Source organism: Stomoxys calcitrans, chromosome 1 (assembly GCF_963082655.1).
Source record: "Stomoxys calcitrans chromosome 1, idStoCalc2.1, whole genome shotgun sequence".
Taxonomy (NCBI): Eukaryota; Metazoa; Arthropoda; class Insecta; order Diptera; family Muscidae; genus Stomoxys; species Stomoxys calcitrans.
Window position 1 is genome coordinate 28407962 of NC_081552.1, and position 20772 is coordinate 28428733.

Below are 20772 nucleotides of genomic sequence, written 5' to 3' on the forward strand. Positions count from 1 at the left end.
TCTTGAGTCCCTACAAGCTGCAATTTTTTGATCGATTTAGCTGAAATTTTGTAATGTTATGACTTCCAAATACTGCCAAGTAAGGTCCAAATCGGTCTATAACCTGATGTAGCTTCCATATAAATCCTTGCAAGCCGCAATTTTTGTCCGATTTGTCTGAAATTTTGTATTCAGTGTTCTATTATTACTTAAATATGGTTTAGATCAGACTATGTTTCGATATAGCTGACATATAGACCGATTTGCCGGTTAAGGGTCTGAAGCCCATAAAAACTATATTTTTTACCCGATTTTGCTGAAATTTAAAATACTGATTTGTTTTAAGCCTTCCGATATCCGACCTATGGTTCAGATCGGACGATAGTTAGATATAGCTGCCATATAGACCGATTAAGCGACCGAGTCCTGTTAAAGACGCATTTATGATCCGATTTCGTTGGAATTTGATACAGTGACATGTATTACGCCTCCCGTCAACCGACCAGAATCCAATGATTTTAAGATATAGATATATAGACCAATCTTCCAATTTAGGATCTTAATACCATAATACTTAATACCATAAAAAATGGATTTATTGCCTGATTTCGCTGAATCTGTGATTATTATTATTATTATTGGGTTGCCCAAAAAGTAATTGCGGATTTTTCATATAGTCGGCGTTGACAAATTTTTTCACAGCTTGTGACTCCGTAATTGCTTTCTTTCTTCTGGCAGTTATCAGCTGTTACTTTTAGCTTGCTTTAGAAAAAAAGTGTAAACAAGTAAAAGTGTGCTAAGTTCGGCCGGGCCGAATCTTATATACCACCATGGATCGCATTTGTTGAGTTCTTTCCCCGGCATCTCTTCTTAGGCAAAAAAGGATTCGGACCACAATTAAATTTTATGTTGGAGATCTGTGTAAAATTTTAGCCAATTCGAATAAGAATTGCGCCCATTGGGGGCTCAAGAAGTAAAATAGAGAGAACGATTTATATGGGAGCTGTATCGGGCTATAGACCGATTCAGACCATAATAAACAGGTTTGTTGATGGTCATGAGAGGATCCGTCGTACTAAATTTCAGGCATATCGGATAATAATTGCGACCTCTAGGGATCATGAAGTCAAGATTCCAGATCGGTTTATATGGCAGCTATATCAGGTTATGGACCGATTTAAACGTTATTTGACACAGTTGTTGAAAGTAAGAATAAAATACGTCATACAAAATTTCAGCCAAATCGGATAGGAATTGGGCCCTCTAGAAGCTCAAGAAGTCAAATCCCCAGATCTGCTTATATGGCAGCTATATCAGGTTATGGACCGATTTGAACCATACGTGGCACAGTTGTTGGGTATCATAACAAAACACGTCGTGCAAAATTCCATTCCAATCGGATAAGAATTGTGCCCTCCAGAGGCTCAAGAAGTCAAATCCCCAGATCTGCTTATATGGCAGCTATATCAGGTTATGGACCGATTTGAACCATACTTGGTACAGGTGTTGGATGTCATAACGAAATACTTTGTGCAAAAATTCATTCAAATCGGATAAGAATTGCGCACTCTAGAGGCTCAAGAAGTCAAGACCCAAAATCGGTTTATATGGCAGCTATATCAGGTTATAGACCGATTTGAACCATACGTGGCACAGTTGTTGGATATCATAACAAAACACGTCGTGCAAAATTTCATTTCAATCGGATAAGAATTGCGCACTCTAGAGGCTCAAGAAGTCAAGACCCAAGATCGGTTTATATGGCAGCTATATCAGGTTATGGACCGATTTGAACCATACTTGGCACAGTTGTTGAATATCATAACAAAACACTTCGTGCAAAATTTCATTTCAATCGGATAAGAATTGCGCACTCTAGAGGCTCAAGAAGTCAAGACCCAAGATCGGTTTATATGGCATCTATATCAGGTTATGGACTGATTTGAACCATTCTTGGCACAGTTGTTGGATGTCATAACAAAACACGTCGTGCAAAATTTCATTCCAATCGGATAAGAATTGCGCACTCTAGAGGCTCAAGAAGTCAAGACCCAAAATCGGTTTATATGGCAGCTATATCAGGTTATGGACCGATTTGAACCATACTTGGCACAGTAGTTGGGTATCATAACAAAACACGTCGTGCAAAATTCCATTCCAATCGGATAAGAATTGAGCCCTCTAGAGGCTCAAGAAGTTAAGACCCAAGATCGGTTTATATGGCAGCTATATCAGGTTATGGACTGATTTGAACCATACTTGGCACAGTTGTTGGATATAATAACAAAACACGTCGTGCAAAATTCCATTCCAATCGGATAAGAATTGCGCACTCTAGAGGCTCAAGAAGTCAAGACCCAAGATCGTTTTATATGGCAGCTATATCAGGTTATGGACCGATTTGAACCATACTTGGCACAGTTGTTGGATATGATAACAGAAGACGTCGTGCAAAATTTCATTTTAATCGGATAAGAATTGCGCACTCTAGAGGCTCAAGAAGTCAAGACCCAAGATCGGTTTATATGGCAGCTATATCAAAACATGGACCGATATGGTCGGTTTGCAATACCAACCGACCTACACTAATAAGAAGTATTTGTGCAAAATTGCAAGCGACTAGCTCTACTCCTTCGGAAGTTAGCGTGCTTTCGACAGACAGACGGACAATCGGACGGACATGGCTAGGTCGACATAAAATGTCACGACGATCAAGAATATATATATATACTTTATGGGGTCTCAGACGAATATTTCGAGTAGTTACAAACATAATGACGAAATTAGTTTACCCCCCATCTTATGGTGGAGGGTATAAAAAGTATATTTGATTAAAGTTCATTCTAAGTTTTATTAAAAATGCATTTACTTTCTTTTAAAAAATCCGCAATTACTTTTTGGGCAACCCATAGTATGATTAATATATCCATGTTTATATTATATCCACCACAGGGTATCATAACTTTGTGCATTTGTTTGCAACTCTAAGAAGGAGAAGAGCTGGACCTATACGGTAAGTATACCGATCGGCTTAGAATCTGTCCCTGATTCCATTCAGCTATGTCTGTCTGTCTGTCCAACTGTCATCAAATTTTGCCCAAGTCCCCTTTTTGGTCCAAGGACAAACGCTTTTGATTTTGAAAGAAATCGATCTAGGTTTTCATATAGCTCCCATATATATCTTTCATCCGATGTAGAAGCCACAATGATCCAAATCGGGTTAGATTTAGGCATAACTCCCATATATATCTTTCATCAGATGTGGCCTTAACTAAAGCCTTAAGCTTTCTTACTTTTGGTACGCACTTTATAAAATTTTGCATGATATCTCGATATTTCAGTAAGCATACAAAATGAAAGTCTGATGTGGTTTAGACATGGGTCCTATTTATTAAAAGGAGTAGGTAGACTCGTTCCTGAAGGGTATTATAAAGTCGGCTGCGCCCGACTTTAGTCTTTCCTTGCCGTTTACTTGTTAAATCAGTTTTTTTCCACATGATGCGAATCCCCCTTGTGTTCTTATATCTTCTTAATACTGATACTCTCGCAGCGCATACATATGACTGTGATTCAATTGATTTGCAGCAAAATGTTTTGTGTTTACCTAAATTGTTTGTAGAGACTAGATGGTGCGATGAATTGTGCCTGCTGGTGCCAGTGGTGATGACTCGAGAGGCCTGCGCATGGTAATGCCGGGGGAGGGGATTTTGAATTTCGGTTTTATAAAATTCAGGGTCAATATGTCTGTGATGGTGTTTCTAGTTTTCCCCGTTTATTTAGAAAATGAAACAAAACAAAACAAAAAAAAAAGGTTGAAAAAAGGCATTCGCTGTGGTGGGTTTTCGAGAAAAGAAAAAAAAAACTAGGTGAAAATTTGAATATGAATGACGAGAAAATAAACTAAACAATTTCTTCTAAATTTTTTGTGTGGTGCGTCGAAAGATGTGCCAACAACAGCCATTTCGCCATACGTACAAAACTAGATGATGGGGACAGCTGCCTGCTGACGATGATTAGATGGAGAGGGAAGTGAAGTGCAGGTGAAGTGATATTGAGAATTCCTGGGAAATGGTGTCATAAAGAATAGAATTCTGCTGGTTCCAGTTGAGGCAGCGAAATAGATAGCCCGAAGGCCGTCTTTAAATTCTTTAAGTTTAGGGAAATTTCCTATGAATTGTTAGAAATTAGTTGACACTAAGACCATTTGTTTTTACGAATGCTTTTCAAATATAATCAAACTAATCACTTAGCTTTAGTTTTATCTTACCATACGTTTCTTTTTCAATTTGTAGATATTGAGGTATGTCGCTTTTCTATACCCACCACCTTAGAATGGGTGTAACATCAATCACTCGTTTCGAATGCGTCAGCTCAAAATGTTGGTCGAATACCCTATCAACTATGTATTCCTTGATAGTCGCTATAATAATGTCCGTCCATTCTTCTCTAGGAAATATGCAATTGTTTCAACGAATTAAGCAATCCGTTTGAAATATTGCAACAAGTAAAAAGGCGTTAAGTTCGGCCGGGCCGAACTTTGGATACCCACCACCTTGGGTATATATGTGAACCACCTTTCGTCAAAATCCAGTGAAAAATACATACCTTATGCCCCATAGCAGCTATATAGACATATCATCCGATTTAGATCAAATGCTTTTAAGTACAAGTCATTGTTCAACCGAGAGATCGGTCTATATGGCAGCTATATCCAAATCTGAACCGATCAGGGCCAAATAGAGGAGAGATTTCAAAGGGCCCAAGGCAACTCACTGTCCCAAATTTCAGCAAAATCGGATAATAAATGTGACCCTAAATCGGAGGATCGGCCTATATGGCAGCTATATCTAAATCTGAACCGACCTGAACCAAATTGACGAAGGATGTCAAAGGGCTCAACGCAACTCACTGTCCCAAATTTCAGCAAAATCGGATAATAAATGTGGCTTTTATGGGTCTAAGACCCTAAATCGGAGGATCGGTCTATATGGCAGCTATATCCAAATCTGAACCGATCTGGGCCAAATTAACGAAGAATGTTGAAGAGCCTAACATAACTCACTGTCTCAAATTTTAGCAAAATCGGATATTAAATGTGGCTTTTATGGGCCCAAGACCCTAAATCGGAGGATCGGTCTATATGGGGGCTATATCAAGGTATAGTCCGATATAGCCCATCTTCGAACTTAACCTGCTTATGGACAAAAAAAAATAATCTGTGCAAAATTTCAGCTCAATATCTCTATTTTTAAAGACTGTAGCGTGATTTCAACAGACAGACGGACGGACATGTCCCGATCGTCTTAGATTTTTACGCTGATCAAGAATATATATACTTTATAGGGTCGGAAATGGATATTTCGATGTGTTGCAAACGGAATGGCAAAATGAATATACCCCCATCCTTCGGTGGTGGGTATAAAAATATTAATAATTATGGTCGATGGGGAGCCTAAATCAGTCTAGTTCTTGATCTTTCTTAGAAATTTCTTTGGAATTTTACACTTACAGAAATATTTTAGCTTTTAGAGACACCCAGACCTTTGGACGGAGGGTCAAGTCAACGAAATCATCATCAACGAGTTAAAAACAAGTAAAAGCGTGCTAAGTTCGGCCGGGCCAAATCTTGGGAGCCCACTACCATGGATTCTGCAAAAAACTCATACAAAATAAATTTAGTTGAAGGGCATAATTTTATACTACATACCAAACTTCTGTCAAACCAGCAAAAATTACAGCTTATAGGAAACGAGCAAGGACGATCTATAGACGGCTTTATATGCGTGCTATATCAGGTTATATACCGATTTGGACCGTACTGGGCAGAGTTATTGAAAGTCATAACAAAACACTACATGCTCAATTTCAGCCAAATCGGACCAAAATTGCGGCTTTTAAAGCCTCAAGAAGTCCAACCGGGAGATCGGTTTTGAATGGGAGCTATATGAGGGAATAGACCGATTTGAACCGTGCTTGGCACAGTGGTTGGAAATCATAACAGAATAGCGCTTGAAAATTTTCAGCCAAATCGGAACAAAGTTGCAGCTTGTAAAGGCCAAATATGTCAATCGGGAGATCGGTTTATAAGGGAGCTATATCAGGTTATTGACCGATTTCGACCGTACTAGGCACATTTATTGGAAGTTATAACAGAACACCGCATACCGAATTTCAACCAAATCGGACATAAATTGCGGCTTGTGAGGGCTCATGAAGTCATATCGGGAGATCGGTTTATATGGGAGCTATATGAGGTTATAGACCGATTTGTTCCGCACTTGATACAAACCGCACTTGTGCAAAATTGTAGCTAAATTGAACAAAAATTGCGGGTTGTAAGGGCTCAAAAAGTCAATTCGGGAGATCGGTTTATATGGGAGCTATATCAGGTTATAGACCGATTTGGATCGAACTCGGCACACTTATTGAAAGTCATAACGGAACACTACGTGCAAAATTTCAGTCTAAACGGACGAAATTTATGGCTTCCAGGGGCTCAAGAAATCAAATCTGGAGATCGGTTTATATGGGAGCTATATCCAAATCTGAACCGATGTGACCAATTTGCAATCTCCAATAACCTACATCAATATAAAGAATCTGTGTAAAATTTCGTGATTTTCGAAAGACGGACGGACGGACGGACCCGGCTAGATCGATTCATAATGTCGAAATCGTATAAGTTTTTAAGCCCCTGGAGGCACCGCTGAAAATTTTTCTGATGGTCTCGCCAGGATTCGAACCAAGGCGTTCAGCGTCATAGGCGCACATGCTTACCACCCGATGTCTAAGCAGTTTGCTAGAAATCAGTTCACATTTAGATATAGCTCCCATATATATTTTCGTCCGATTTGGAGAAATATTGTAATAAAGGGCTCATTTGGTAACCGATTCTCTCAAAATTTTGCAAAAATTATTTAATTTTACTGGTGAATTTCATAGAAATCGGTTCAGATTTATTTATAGCTGTCATATATGCATTTCGGCCGATTTTCACTTCTAGGCTCACTGCCAGCGCATTATTGACCAATTTTGCCAAAATTTTGTGCAAAAATCTTTCCTCGATAGCTGCCATATACACCGATCTGGGGTTTTGATTTCTTGAGCCTCTAGAGTGCGCAATTCTTATCCGATTGGAATGAAATTTTGCACGACGTGTTTTGTTACGATATCCAACAACTGTGCCAAGTATGGTTCAAATCGGTTAATAACCTTATATAGCTGTCATATACCCCGATCTTGGGTCTTGACTTCTTGAGCCTCTAGAGGGCGCAATTCTTATTCAATTTAAATGAATTATGGTACGTAGTATTTTGTTATGATATCCAACAACTGTGCCAAATATGGTTCAAATCGGTTCATAACCTGACATAGGTGTCATATAAACAGATCTGGGGACTTGATTTCTTGAGCTTCTAGAGGGCGCAATTCCTATCCGATTTGGCTGAAATTTTGCAAGACGTTTTTTATTGTTACTTTCAACAACTATGTCGAATAAAGTACAAGTCGGTTCATAACCTGATATAGCTGTCATATAAACCGATCTGGGATCTTGAATTCTTGAACCTCTAGAGGTCGCAATTATTATCCGATTTGCCTGAAATTTTGTACGACGGATTCCCTCATGACCATAAACATACGTGTTTATTATGGTCTGAATCGGTCTATAGCCCGATACAGCTCCCATATAAATCGATCTCTCTATTTTACTTCTTGAGCCACAAAGGGCGCAATTCTTATTCGAATTGGCTGGCATTTTACACAGGTCTCCAACATATAATTTAATTGTGGTCCAAACCGGACCATATCTTGATATCGCTCTAATAGCAGAGCAAATCTTTTCTTATATCCTTTTTTTTTGCGTAAGAAGAGATGCCGGGAAAAGAACTCGACAAATGCGATCCATGGTGGAGGGTATATAAGAATCGGCCCGGCCGAACTTAGCACGCTTTTATTTGTTTCTTATCATACTCTCTGTCGTGGTTATGATCCAGTCAGCTAATTCAGGCCTATACAGAACTCAAGAATAACAAGAGGGCTAAAAACCTGTAGGGCATCCAGGCACGGAAAGAAGTGTTCACCCATTAATCTGTGTCTTTTCCTCGCAATTGCTGGGCAGTGGGACAACAAGCGCCCGAGCTACAATATTAACAAGAAAGAACTTCCCTGGTATATAATCAGTCACGCCGCGTGGCTGCACGGGATAGCTTTATGCACCACACAAGCTGGAACTTTGAGGTCGGATCTGTGTGGTGTTTTTTGCTGTCATGAGAAGCTTAGCTTCGAGCGTCCACAGGTTGCGGATAGTGGAATGCTTCATACGGAGTAGCTGCAATGGCAGTTGCGGAAAATCAGCGGTAGTTATCGGAGTTATCGGCGCCTTTAAATTACCAATGACCACTCTGTTCCCGCGGCGATCGGTTCTTTGGACCGGAATGAGCTTGCTCACCTACAGGAGCTTGATGAGGATCGCCACCTCCACATGAAAATGTGGTTACAACAACAACCATTCCATGTACCATGTCCATGATTCCCTCTGTCTGATGGCGATCCTTGTTGCCACACATCCAACATAAAGGTGTAAAGGCATAAGATCGAGAATGACATTCGGCGCTTCTTTCTTGGCATTTCGCCTTACCCCAGAATTTAGCACTGCCGCGGTACCCTGAACCTTCTCAATCATCCTGCAAAGGGCTCAATTGTCCAGAGCTTTATGCCACACCAGACGACCATAGGTGAGAATTGGCCGAACGACCGCAGTAAACATCCTTCCTATCAAGTTGAGACAGGAGTAGAGCGCATTCAGTCCTCTTTTGACCCTTTCTTCGATGTTTTTTCTCCAACTTAATTTCTGGTCAAGAATCACAAAGACAGCGGTAGTTCCACCCCATCCAGAACAGTTCCCTTAAAAACACCCAGCTTCCTTCTCCTGGTGAAAAGGATCTGTTCAGTCTCCTCATCTGTACAGTTTCCTCAAGGCTCCCTTAACGATAATAGTAGAGAGGAAACGGACACCCACTATGATGATGACGTCTTGCGCGTAGGCTAAGACCTTCACTCTCTCCCTCTCGAAGGATCTCAGAATACTATTGATCACCAAAAGCCACAATAGAGGAGATAAAACTCCTCCTTGCCGAGTTGCTCTGATCACAACCTTCCTTATTGAGCCCTCTGTCAGTGATTCGTTGATAATTCGGCATTTCAGCATGGTATCTAACCAATTTACTAAATGAGGGGGCATGGGCATTTCCATCAGAGCGTCATGTATGGACTCCAACTTCACGTTACTAAAAGCCCCAAATATGTGCAAAATTTCAGCCAAATGGGACAAAAAAAGTCTAATAGGGAGATGAGGTTTATATGAGAGCTATAGCCAAATCTGATTCGATATAGCCTATTTGCAATCTCCAACGACCTACATCAATATTAAGTATCTGTGCAAAATTTCAAGCGGCTAGCTTTACGCGTTCGATCGCTATCGTGATTTCGACAGACTGACGGGCGGACATGGCTAGATCGAAACAGAATGTCGATTCGATCCAGAATATATATACTTTTTGGGGTCGCAGATCAATATGTCGAGGTGTAACAAGCGGAATGACTAGATTAGTATGCGCCCATCCTATGGTAGTGGGTATAAAAAAATGTATCTTTTATGACTTAGCCTGCATAACCAATGTGGTTTACTTGTTCCACCCTTACTTGTTCTAAAATAGGCCCTACACAGATTGAACTAGTTTGTATGCATTGTTACCACAGTTCATGGTGTTGGATATCCAAGTTTCGTCCCATCGTAGCTCTAAGAAATTCGACTTGTTTATTATTGGGTTGCCCAAAAAGTAATTGCGGTTTTTTTTTTTAAAGAAAGTAAATGCATTTTTAATAAAACTTAGAATAAACTTTAATCAAACATACTTTTTTTACACTTTTTTTTCTAGAGCAAGCTAAAAGTAACAGCTGATAACTGACAGAAGAAAGAATGCAATTACAGAGTCACAAGCTGTGACAAAATTTTTCAGCGCCGATTATATGAAAAATCCGCAATTACTTTTTGGGAAACCCAATTGTATAAACTCAAAGTTTATACTTATTTTTTTATATTCTTATGAAATACTAGTTTTAAAATCATGAATTCGTAGTCAAAAAAAAAAACACATGAATTGTAACGGTTGGAAAGGCACTGAATTTAACGTAACAAAATACAAATGTCATGAAAATGTACTAAAAAAAAGATACAAATGCCGATACTCGAAGGCTTCTTGGCGGGCTTAAATAGCTAAGCTCGGCCACTTCGTCAGCAGCAGCAATCGAGTCAGCAATAAATTGGTAAAATCACCCCAACTCTTTGTTTTTTACTTTTCCTCCTTTTTTGTACTCCACTCTACGAGCAAACTCTTTTACCTTAGTCTCCTAGTGAGAACTGTGAGTCTGTGATCCCACAAATACAGTCCACAACCAGTTGATGGAACAACTTGGATAACATCCAAACCATCCACAACTCTCATCGCATTGGAACGGCCCCATACGTGCTGGACGTCTCCCCCAATTTAATCATGGTCCTCTCGAAAAGAGAAACAAGGAATTCAGCAGCAGAGGAGCAGAACTCACAACGAGGAGAAATGAGGTAATCGATAAAGATTTGAAACAACCCAAATTAGTTTCTTCTCGGTACCGGTAAGCCTAACTTGGTGTATGCTTTATTATCGCGTCACATGCGTGATAAATCTAAATCAAATTTGAAAAGGAAACGACAATTGTGAGAAATTTAGTTAATAATAAAATTAGAAATTTGTGCGGCAAAGAACGGAATAATTCTGGCAAGTGGATCAATATTAAGGCATTTTAAATAATTCAAAAAAAAAATAATAAAGAATTTAAAGTATGAAAATGTTGGTGCCTGCCGAATGCTCATGAATGTTTACAGAGTTGGTTATATATTTGATTTTTATGAAAAAAAAAAATCCCATGTCTGTCCGGTTAAAATTTTCGGTGAAAACGAAAAGTTTCAAAAAATCGTCTAAATAACGGTTTTCCCAACGCCGAAATTGAAAAGAAACATCAGCAGAAGTTCTTTATTAAATGGAAGAAGAAAAAAGAAATAATACGCTATAAATGTACATATGTATGTACATGCATTTATTTTGCATCCATGCGGAGGTAAAGAACAAAATAGCAAAGCGTATGTATTTTCCGTTATTTGCATATTTATGGGCTCCGTGATTTCCAATTTTGTTTTCTCTTTCAATCTGATCTTCTTTTGCATTCATTTAATGTTTCACATCTCATTCTATAATATGTTGATTTGCTTACAAAGAGAATGAAAGACCAACAACAAATTAATTATTTCTAACAATTCTCCAATTCTAATCGTGCTTTGCTATCTATATTACATTTGAAGAAAGAAAAGTGAATAACGAAATTTAAAGAGAAGGAGAGAAAAAATTTTATCTATAAATTTTGATAAGAGCTTCAATGCGGAACTAACCCGAATCAAAATAAATTATTCGTTCGTTTGTTAATTATACATAATTAAAATTATCTCTTCAAAATTCATCACTGAGAAGGTAAATTTTCAATGTCATTTACACATTTTTTAAACATACCAATATTTTCTGGGTCTATTTACGGAATATTCGAAAGTTGAACCCACTCTAATAAACCAAACTGGTTTAAGAGGTAACCTCGAGAGTAAGGAAAAGGTTTAAGTAAAGGTGAAAAGAGAAACATACCTATGCGTATATAAGATATTCTTTGCTTCGCCTTGTTACCAGACTGACACTAAAGAGAAATTTAAGGGAGTAGATGTGGAAGATAACAATATATGAAAGACAGTGAACTCTTATTACTACTCTGTCAATGGTCGTTTGCTCTCTTTAGTTGGAAGACACCACAATGATGTAATAGAATCCACACAGGGAAAGCAAACATACACCCGAAAATAAATTTCATTTTTTTTTTTTTTTCTTTCTTCAAGAGAAAAAAAATTAATAGAATAAAATAAAAGCCTTACAGATATTTGATTGCTCTTTGTAAGTGGGCCAAGTCACTATTGGTAGATTATCACTCTTTCGATATATTTTGCACCAGATGTTGAATGTTAAGTGAAAAAAGAAGTTAATAAAAACAAGGAGGAAGAATCGAAAAGAGAGATAATATATCCGAAAGGGGTATTTACATTATGTGGACATACATACTTTTATTTGTATATACCATTTTATCTGCATCGCAAACGGTTTCATAGTCACCCATAAAACTTTGATATATATGCAACTCATATATTTTATGCAACTAGAATAGATTGCCCATGAGCTTTGGCATGTCGAATCGACAGTTTCTACTTCATCATTACAGATTCGTTATTTACGAATAATATATATTGTCACATCGCAGGTTCATAGTCACCCTACAGAAACTATACGCTGATAATAACTTCTGAAAATCTTGAGTAACATCGGATTTTTATTTTTTTACTATTCACTGAAAGCTGTCGCCATATTCTCAAGATTGCTCTTGCCTTGATATTTGGCCTAGGAGTCACCCACTTTAATTTATTTTCATTTGCTATTTAGTTTCTATGAGACCTCGCTATAAACGAGGATAACTGACCCAGGAGTTAGCCACTTTTGTTTTTTCTCATTTACGCTTCGATTTCCTTAAACCCCTATATACACGCGTATAGAAGACTTGACTTGCCAATAACAATTGAAAATTTCTCAGTGCAATGACTGAAGCAGCGGAAGATAATTTGTCAAGAATGGAGGACAAGCAGTCGCCATCGAGACAGGACAGGTTTTTATTCGACTGTGATCATCTCATCATGTTATGCACATATATCGAGAAACTTGAGATAATAGATCAGACAGAGACGTTGCTACAGGTTAAAATGGAAGATTTGGAACGAAGATGGGGAAAGATTCAGGGATCCTATGAGTCAGTTATGTTATGCCCGGATTCACGAGCTCCCACCGGGCTAAAAGACAACGCTAGAATGAATTTTAATGTTTGTTCGGAGGCCTATTATGTTGCTAGGTCTCACCTCTTCGACATGATAAGGATCGCAGCATCGCCTAATCCTAGGGTCCAGGCTTCAAGATTGGGTATATCGCCTGATGATTTTCCCCCTCCACGCCATTCTCTGGATAACCAAACTGGCGACTTTTCGGGTATATGTATTAAGGTTCCTCCGTGCGATACAGAGGACTTTAAGGGTGGTTACGAAGAATGGCCGTCTTTTCGTGACATGTTCACAGCGGTCTACGTAAACCACCCGAAACTGACTCGAGCTCAGAAGTTGTACCATCTGAGGAATAAAACCCAGGGTCCAGCAGGGGCAATTGTCAAACGCTACCCACTCTGTGATGAGAACTTCGAATTGGCATGGAGGGCATTGAAGTCGCGCTACGAGAATAAAAGAGTGTTGGTGGATAATCAACTGAAAATTTTGTTCAATATCCCAATGGCCTCAGTTGAGAGTAGCGAATCTATACAGAAGATACAATCAACTGTGAATGATTGTATGTCAACCTTTAGAACGCTTGATGTAGATGTTGACCATTGGGACCCCATACTCGTTTATTTAATATCCACCAAGCTTCCCGATAAAACCCTTGCGTTATGGGAGGAATCCCTTAAATCCCACAGCGATTTACCCAAATGGTCTGAGCTGGATGAATTCCTAGTAAACAGGTTCGAAATTGTTGAACGGATATCCAGCATAAAATCCACTAAAGACAGTTATAGCGCTATAGAGGGAATTGCCCAGAAAACACAGGCCTATTCATCTCAGGAGAAACTTAATTATTTATGCCCACTGTGCAGAGATGACCACTCGATACGGTCATGTTCGGAATTTCGGAAATTTTCGCCACAGGAGAGGATTGATTTTACTTTTAAGAACAAGTTGTGCAACAACTGCCTCTCTCCTAATCACTCCAAGCAGAAGTGCAAGAGCAAGAATACATGTTTTATATGCCATAAAAACCACCACTCCCTGCTTCATTTAAAGAGTAAGTCTGATTCGATTCAGATCTCTGAGAACTCAAATAGCTCTGTCACGAACTCGAGCCCCCGAGGTAATAATTTCAATGGAACAGCCCCTTTGGATGAAACTCCATCGACATCAACCAAGGGCTCGCAGATCCAGGTAAACTTTGCATCTAGTAATGAGACTATTTTGCTAAGAACGGCACTGGTGCAAATAGATTTAAGAGGGGAATTATTTACGGCACGGGCTCTTATAGATGCAGGTTCTCAGAGGACATTTGTGACGGAGAGGCTCAGAAGCCTACTACAGATTCGCTATCGCAGCGCACGGTTTGAGATTTTCGGTCTCGGCGAAAAGATGCAAACATCCAACAAAGAATGCGAGATTTGCTTGTATTCTCATAGATACAACATACGTTTCTCAATAAACGCAATTGTTCTTCCAAAGTTGACCCAACTTTTACCGGCTGCATCGTTCACTATATCTGACCCACAGGGACTCAGTCAGTTGGACTTAGCCGACCCGACATTCAATAAATCGGCTCACGTGGACCTCATTTTAGGAAATGACTCGGAGCGATTTATAAATATTGAAGGCATGAGGAAGAATGTTTGTGGATATGCTTCGGCATATAACACCGTTTTTGGTTGGGTCTTAAGTGGTCCCACGAAAGCTCAGCATGTTCAGACATTTACTACAAATGTCCAGGCAACGGAGATTCCATCGCTGAATGAAATTTTACAAAAATTTTGGGAAGAGGAGGAAATTCCACATTCCCGCCCGCGTTCGGAAGATGATGCCTACTGTGAGGATTTATACCAGAGCACTACGACGCGCCAAGGTGACGGAAGGTACGTTGTAAGACTTCCTTTTAAAAGGGAGTTCCCGAATTCTGTGTATCTAGGCTCATCCAGATTCATTGCCCTTGGTCAGTTGGCCAGGATGGAGCAATCGCTATCTAAAAATTCCGAACTTCAGACCCAATATAACTCAGTGCTTGAGGAGTATCTTTCTCTAGGGCATATGGAAGAAACGACACCTATGGAGATTACTTCAAATGGCAAATATAGTTCGTATTATCTTCCACACCACGCCGTTGTGCGACCCGAACACAAGACAACCAAAGTCAGAATCGTTTTTAATGCATCCAGAAAATCGAAATCAGGATTTTCTTTAAACGATGTCCTTCTGACCGGGCCCACCCTTCAAACCGATTTGATATCAACGGTCTTGAATTGGAGAAGATACAAATATGTCTTTAGTGGAGACATTCAAAAAATGTACAGACAAATTCTTGTACATCCCAAAGATCGCCCATTCCAAAGAGTTCTGTATCAGAGAACGCCAAATGATCCCGTGAAGGACTATCAACTCAACACCGTTACGTTTGGCATAAACTGTGCCCCTTTTCTTGCGATTCGCACATTAATACAATTGGCGTCAGACTCAGAATCTCATTCCCCAAAAGTGGCATCTATCTTAAGAAGGGAGACCTACGTAGATGACATCCTCTCCGGTGGATATTCAATAGATGAAACCAGAGACGTCCAAATCCAACTTATGAACACCCTTTCATCTGCAGGCTTCCCACTTAAGAAAATGACGGCCAATGACTCCCAACTTTTGGATTATTTATCTCCCGACGATCTTTACGATTTAGACTTTTTACGACTCGATGAGACGAGCTCAACGAAAACCCTAGGCATTAAGTGGAATGCATTGTCTGATTCCTTTTCATATGCTTTTAACCCGGTACAGACGTGCATAAACCCTACAAAGAGAAAAGTACTATCGACTGTAGCGCAACTCTTTGACCCAGCTGGATGGATAACACCCATTATTGTAAAGGCGAAGATTTTAATGCAACATCTCTGGCTTGAGGGTTCTGGTTGGGACGACACAATAAGTGATGACTCCCGCCATTCGTGGGAGCAATTGCTCTTGGACTTTTCCGACATTAATTCCATTCGAGTTCCTCGTTGGATTAGATGCATGCCGTCCGATCACATTCAAATTCATGGGTTTTCAGACGCATCAAAGGCGGCGTATTGCGCTTGTGTATATGTCAAGGTGCGGTCTTCTGACAATGCCTCACATTCCAGCCTATTGGTGGCCAAAAGTAAGGTGGCCCCGCTACAGACAATAAGTTTGCCAAGACTAGAACTCAATGGTGCGAAATTGCTCGCAAGACTTGTTAACTACGTAATGTCTTTGTTTGATTTCAAGACCACGGACATAATTTTGTGGACAGATTCGTCAATTGTTCTCGGATGGCTTTCTAGACCCCCATGGTGTTGGGAGACCTACGTCGCTAATCGTACATCTGAGATACACGCATTGGTTCCCCAAGGGCAATGGCGACACGTGCCCTCTCCGGAAAATCCGGCTGACTTGGGTACCAGGGGTTGTAGATCACAAGACCTTCGACATAACGTCATGTGGTGGAACGGACCACCGTGGCTTACAAAGGAGACCTCTGCATGGCCAAAGATGATTCCTGTGTCACCACCGGAACCCGTCAAGAGACTCCATTCTCTTCATTCCGCTTTGGCACAATGGGATGTGTTGGACAGGTTCTCGTCATACCCCAGGGCTTTAAGGGTATTATCGTATGTCTTCCGGTTTTTTCATAGCATTCATCGCACGTCTACTGAGGCTGTGAGGTATTCATCTGTTTATATTTCCTATCGCGAAATTCTTTTCGTAAAAACCCGCTTGATTTACTTATGTCAAAGGCATTTCTTTAAGGAAGAGTACGATTCGCTTTTGAATGGGAATCCTGTATCTAGGGACAGCTCCCTGAAAACCGTCAACCCCTTTATAGATCAAGAGGGAATTATAAGAGTTAATGGCCGATTGGCTCACTCGTCACTTCCGTATAATGAAAGCCACCCCATTGTTCTCCCCGGTAACTCTCGCCTTTTTTTTTTTTTTTTTTTTTTTTTTTTTTTTTTTTTTTTTTAAGAATAAATTTATATCTTTATTATCTAAACAATATAGATATGCTTTATACCTATCTCACCTTCATACGTTTTTGGCCCATGCGGATTGTATTCTGATGTGTAGGATGGTGCAGACCGAGTTTTATATATCCCGCCTTAAACCAAGAGTGAAGGCCATCATTCGTAAATGTAAAGTTTGCACAGTTTTTAAGGGGAGATCATGTTCCCAGATCATGGCACCACTGCCAGAAGACAGGTGTACAATTACACCACCATTTCATGTAACTGGACTCGATTTCGCGGGTCCTTTTGAGCTGAAAACTTCCCATTTGCGAAAGGCACCACTAGTGAAGGGGTACGTATCGGTGTTTGTGTGCTTCTCTACGAAGGCACTTCACTTGGAGCCATGTTCGGATTTGTCATCCGCAGCATTTGAGGCTACTTTCGCTAGATTTGTTGGTAGGCGAGGACTACCCAAGAGGGTAGTATCTGATAATGGACGGAATTTTGTAGGGGCTAGTAGGATTCTATTAAGAGAATTCTCTAAATTTATTAAAGGCACTTCAAGGGACATAGCGGATAAATACATTACTCACGGCTTTGAATGGAGCTTCATTCCTCCTCATGCACCTCATATGGGCGGTCTCTGGGAGGCCGCCGTTAAAAGTTTTAAACATCATTTTAAGAGGGTCGCTGGGTCGCACAAATTTACATATGAGCAATTCGCCACGGTATTGGCTCGAATAGAGGGAGTCCTTAACTCCCGACCCATTTGTGCAATATCAGAGGATCCCTCTGATCTCACTGCACTAACTCCTGGCCACTTTCTGAGGGGTGCCCCCATGCTGGCACTGCCGGAACCTCTTTCACAAGACATGCCAGTCCTGAATAGATGGGTCAAACTTAAGGCTTTGCATCATCAGTTCTCTGTTCAATGGAAAGAGGACTATCTGAAGTCACTACAAAAGCGGTATAAGTGGAAGGAACCAAGTCCGGGGGTAAAGGTAGGCGACTTAGTGGTAGTAATAGACGACCTACTTCCACCGAACGAATGGCGATTAGGACGTATCGAGGAAACTCACCCAGGCCACGATGGCCAAATTCGTATAGTGGATGTTCGCACTGCGACTGGCTTGATTACACGGCCTATAGTAAAATTATGCCACTTACCTTACCTGAGCGGACAATCCACTGATCAGCAAAACTAAAATCTTAATCTCAATTTTGTCATCTTCGAATTGAACGTTTTCCATATATGTGGAAATCAATTCCAAATTAACCAATCTCTGAATTTATATATTTACAGACCTGTTAGCAACAAACCTGGTTCAAATGTGTATCGGTGTGTGTTATGCAAAGGCTACCATAGCATTCGGTTATGTCGCAGGTTCATAAAAATGACGCCACTAGATAGAAGCCGCACGGTAAGGCAGCACAAGTACTGTATCAACTGCTTGGCTAAAAGCCATATGGTATCAGACTGCACGTCCAAAAACAAATGTCGGAAGTGCCGTAACTGTCACCATACCTTGCTACACCCACAAAACAACGTTGTATACTCGCATGCCAAAAATAGAAAAGTTGTCCAACAACAAAATTCGGATAAAAGAGTCCAGTCGTGCACCAACCCAAGACGGCAGAAAAAGAAAGGGAAAGCTAATCAAGCAACTCCATCTTCAGACGATGTGCGAGGTCAAAGGCCATCATTCAACAACACTGCATCACCATCTATTAACCAACACATATTGTCAGATGCGATTCGATCTTTGGCTTCTGTTCTCTGCGCTGTCCATAACCCTGACCATAACAATGCCAACATCTAGGCCGGGCGCCATGTATAAACTCAAAGTTTATACTTATTTTTTTATATTCTTATGAAATACTAGTTTTAAAATCATGAATTCGTAGTCAAAAAAAAAAACACATGAATTGTAACGGTTGGAAAGGCACTGAATTTAACGTAACAAAATACAAATGTCATGAAAATGTACTAAAAAAAAGATACAAATGCCGATACTCGAAGGCTTCTTGGCGGGCTTAAATAGCTAAGCTCGGCCACTTCGTCAGCAGCAGCAATCGAGTCAGCAATAAATTGGTAAAATCACCCCAACTCTTTGTTTTTTACTTTTCCTCCTTTTTTGTACTCCACTCTACGAGCAAACTCTTTTACCTTAGTCTCCTAGTGAGAACTGTGAGTCTGTGATCCCACAAATACAGTCCACAACCAGTTGATGGAACAACTTGGATAACATCCAAACCATCCACAACTCTCATCGCATTGGAACGGCCCCATACGTGCTGGACGTCTCCCCCAATTTAATCACCAATATAATCTCCACCATAGGATGAGGGTATGCGAATTTCGTCATTCCGTTTGTAACACAAAGATGTATTGACCTTAGTCTCAACAATGTTTACATATATGCTTGATCGTCTTGACATTTTTAGTTGATTTAGCCATGTCCGTCCGTCTGTCTGTCTGTCTGACGCTAACTTTCGAAAGAGTAAAGCTAGGTGCTTATAATTTTGCATAAATATTTCTTATTAGTGCAAGTCGGTTTGGATTGTAAATGGGCCAAAACCGATATCAGTTCTTGACTTCGTGAGCCTCTAGAGGGCGCAATTTTTATCCGATTTAGCGGAAAATTTTTGCATCAAGTGTTTTATTTTATCGTCCAACAACAACTCGCAATTATTATCCGATTTAGCGGAAATTTTGCATCAAGCGTTTTGGTTTGACCCTCAACAACGACACTTTATATGGCCTTAATGGAAGATCTGTTTATATTGGTCCCATATAAACAGATTTTGCAATTTTATTTCTTAAGCCACTATAGGGCGCTATTCTTATCCGATTTGGCTGAAATTTTGCACAATGAATTCCACTTTGGTCTTCAACAGCCAAACCAAATATGGCCTCAATCGATTCATAACTTGGTATAGCTGAAATAGCATAGCAATTCTTAACCATTATCCTTTTCCTTGTCTATTAAAAAATATCGTCCAATGAACTTGACAAATGCGATCCATGATGGAGGGTATATAAGGTCCGACCCGGCCGAACTTATTACGCTTTTACTTGTTTTTATTTTCATTGGGGTTGGGTTTATCTTTTCTATTTTTACCCTTTTAGATAACAATGACCATTGTCCCACTGTCTCTGCGGTATTTTTGGTGGTCGCCTTTTAATAATTTCAATTTAATCTAAAAATGTCTATGGTTTTCTGTGAACTAGAAAAAGAGACCAACAACGTTGTCTGCAAGCTATTCTTCCTCCACCATTGACTTCACCTGGCTTATGTCAAATCACAAATGGCAACATGTTAGGAAAACTCAAATACATATTGACATGATTGCCATTTTCCCTCACACTTATGACAGACCCCAAAATATCGTGAATGACAAGAATTTGTATACAATATGTATTTATTACACAAATATCTTAACAAAGTCATTCAAGGGGATTGTGGTAATCATAAAGTCTTTAAAGTGATGTGGCGGGGTAGGCATAAATCACCTTAGTGATATGAAAGGGAAGATAAGGAAAGGAAATTTGATTAAAACATCTTTGTAGATGAGCTATCGATTTTTCCTCACAAAGTTCAATTTTGGAATCCCTTAAAATGGAGTTTTTTTTTAATATAATCCCTACTTGACATGGCTTATTTTCTATTTATTAGCTTCTCTTTCAATTGTGTTTTAATTAATTATCTGTCGCTCAACCCACTGTGCATGTGCAGTATTTTATCAGAGATTAGTTGTCTATGAAGAAATTTCATGTCATGGAACGTGCCTACCCCACCTCCATGTGTTTTGAGTTGATCCCCTGTGTTATTAATTAATGAATGAGTAAAACAGACATACACG

General features: G+C 39.7%; 3 protein-coding genes across 7 annotated transcripts in view; all 3 read left to right on the top strand.

Moving 5' to 3' along the window:
* The window catches only part of LOC106091398 (adenylate cyclase type 2), a 499738-nt gene that overhangs the window by 75255 nt on the left and 403711 nt on the right, over window positions 1–20772 (top strand). The window contains exon 3 of one of the 5 annotated variants that reach the window (XM_059360973.1): window positions 2932–2992. The exons of the other annotated variants lie outside the window; for them this stretch is intronic. The gene's annotated coding sequence lies outside the window, so the exon portion shown is untranslated. The remainder of the gene's footprint in view (window positions 1–2931; window positions 2993–20772) is intronic. 5 annotated transcript variants of the gene reach the window in all.
* LOC131995699 (uncharacterized) lies at window positions 12701–16933 on the top strand. The gene is made up of 2 exons (XM_059364598.1): window positions 12701–16082; window positions 16929–16933. Exons 1-2 carry the CDS (start codon window positions 12701–12703, stop codon window positions 16931–16933), a joined length of 3387 nt encoding a protein of 1128 aa, XP_059220581.1.
* LOC131994275 (uncharacterized) lies at window positions 17041–19217 on the top strand. Its single transcript, XM_059360976.1, has 2 exons — window positions 17041–19000; window positions 19081–19217. The coding sequence occupies exon 1, from the start codon at window positions 17139–17141 to the stop codon at window positions 18111–18113; it is 975 nt and encodes a 324-aa protein (XP_059216959.1). The 5' UTR covers window positions 17041–17138; the 3' UTR covers window positions 18114–19000; window positions 19081–19217.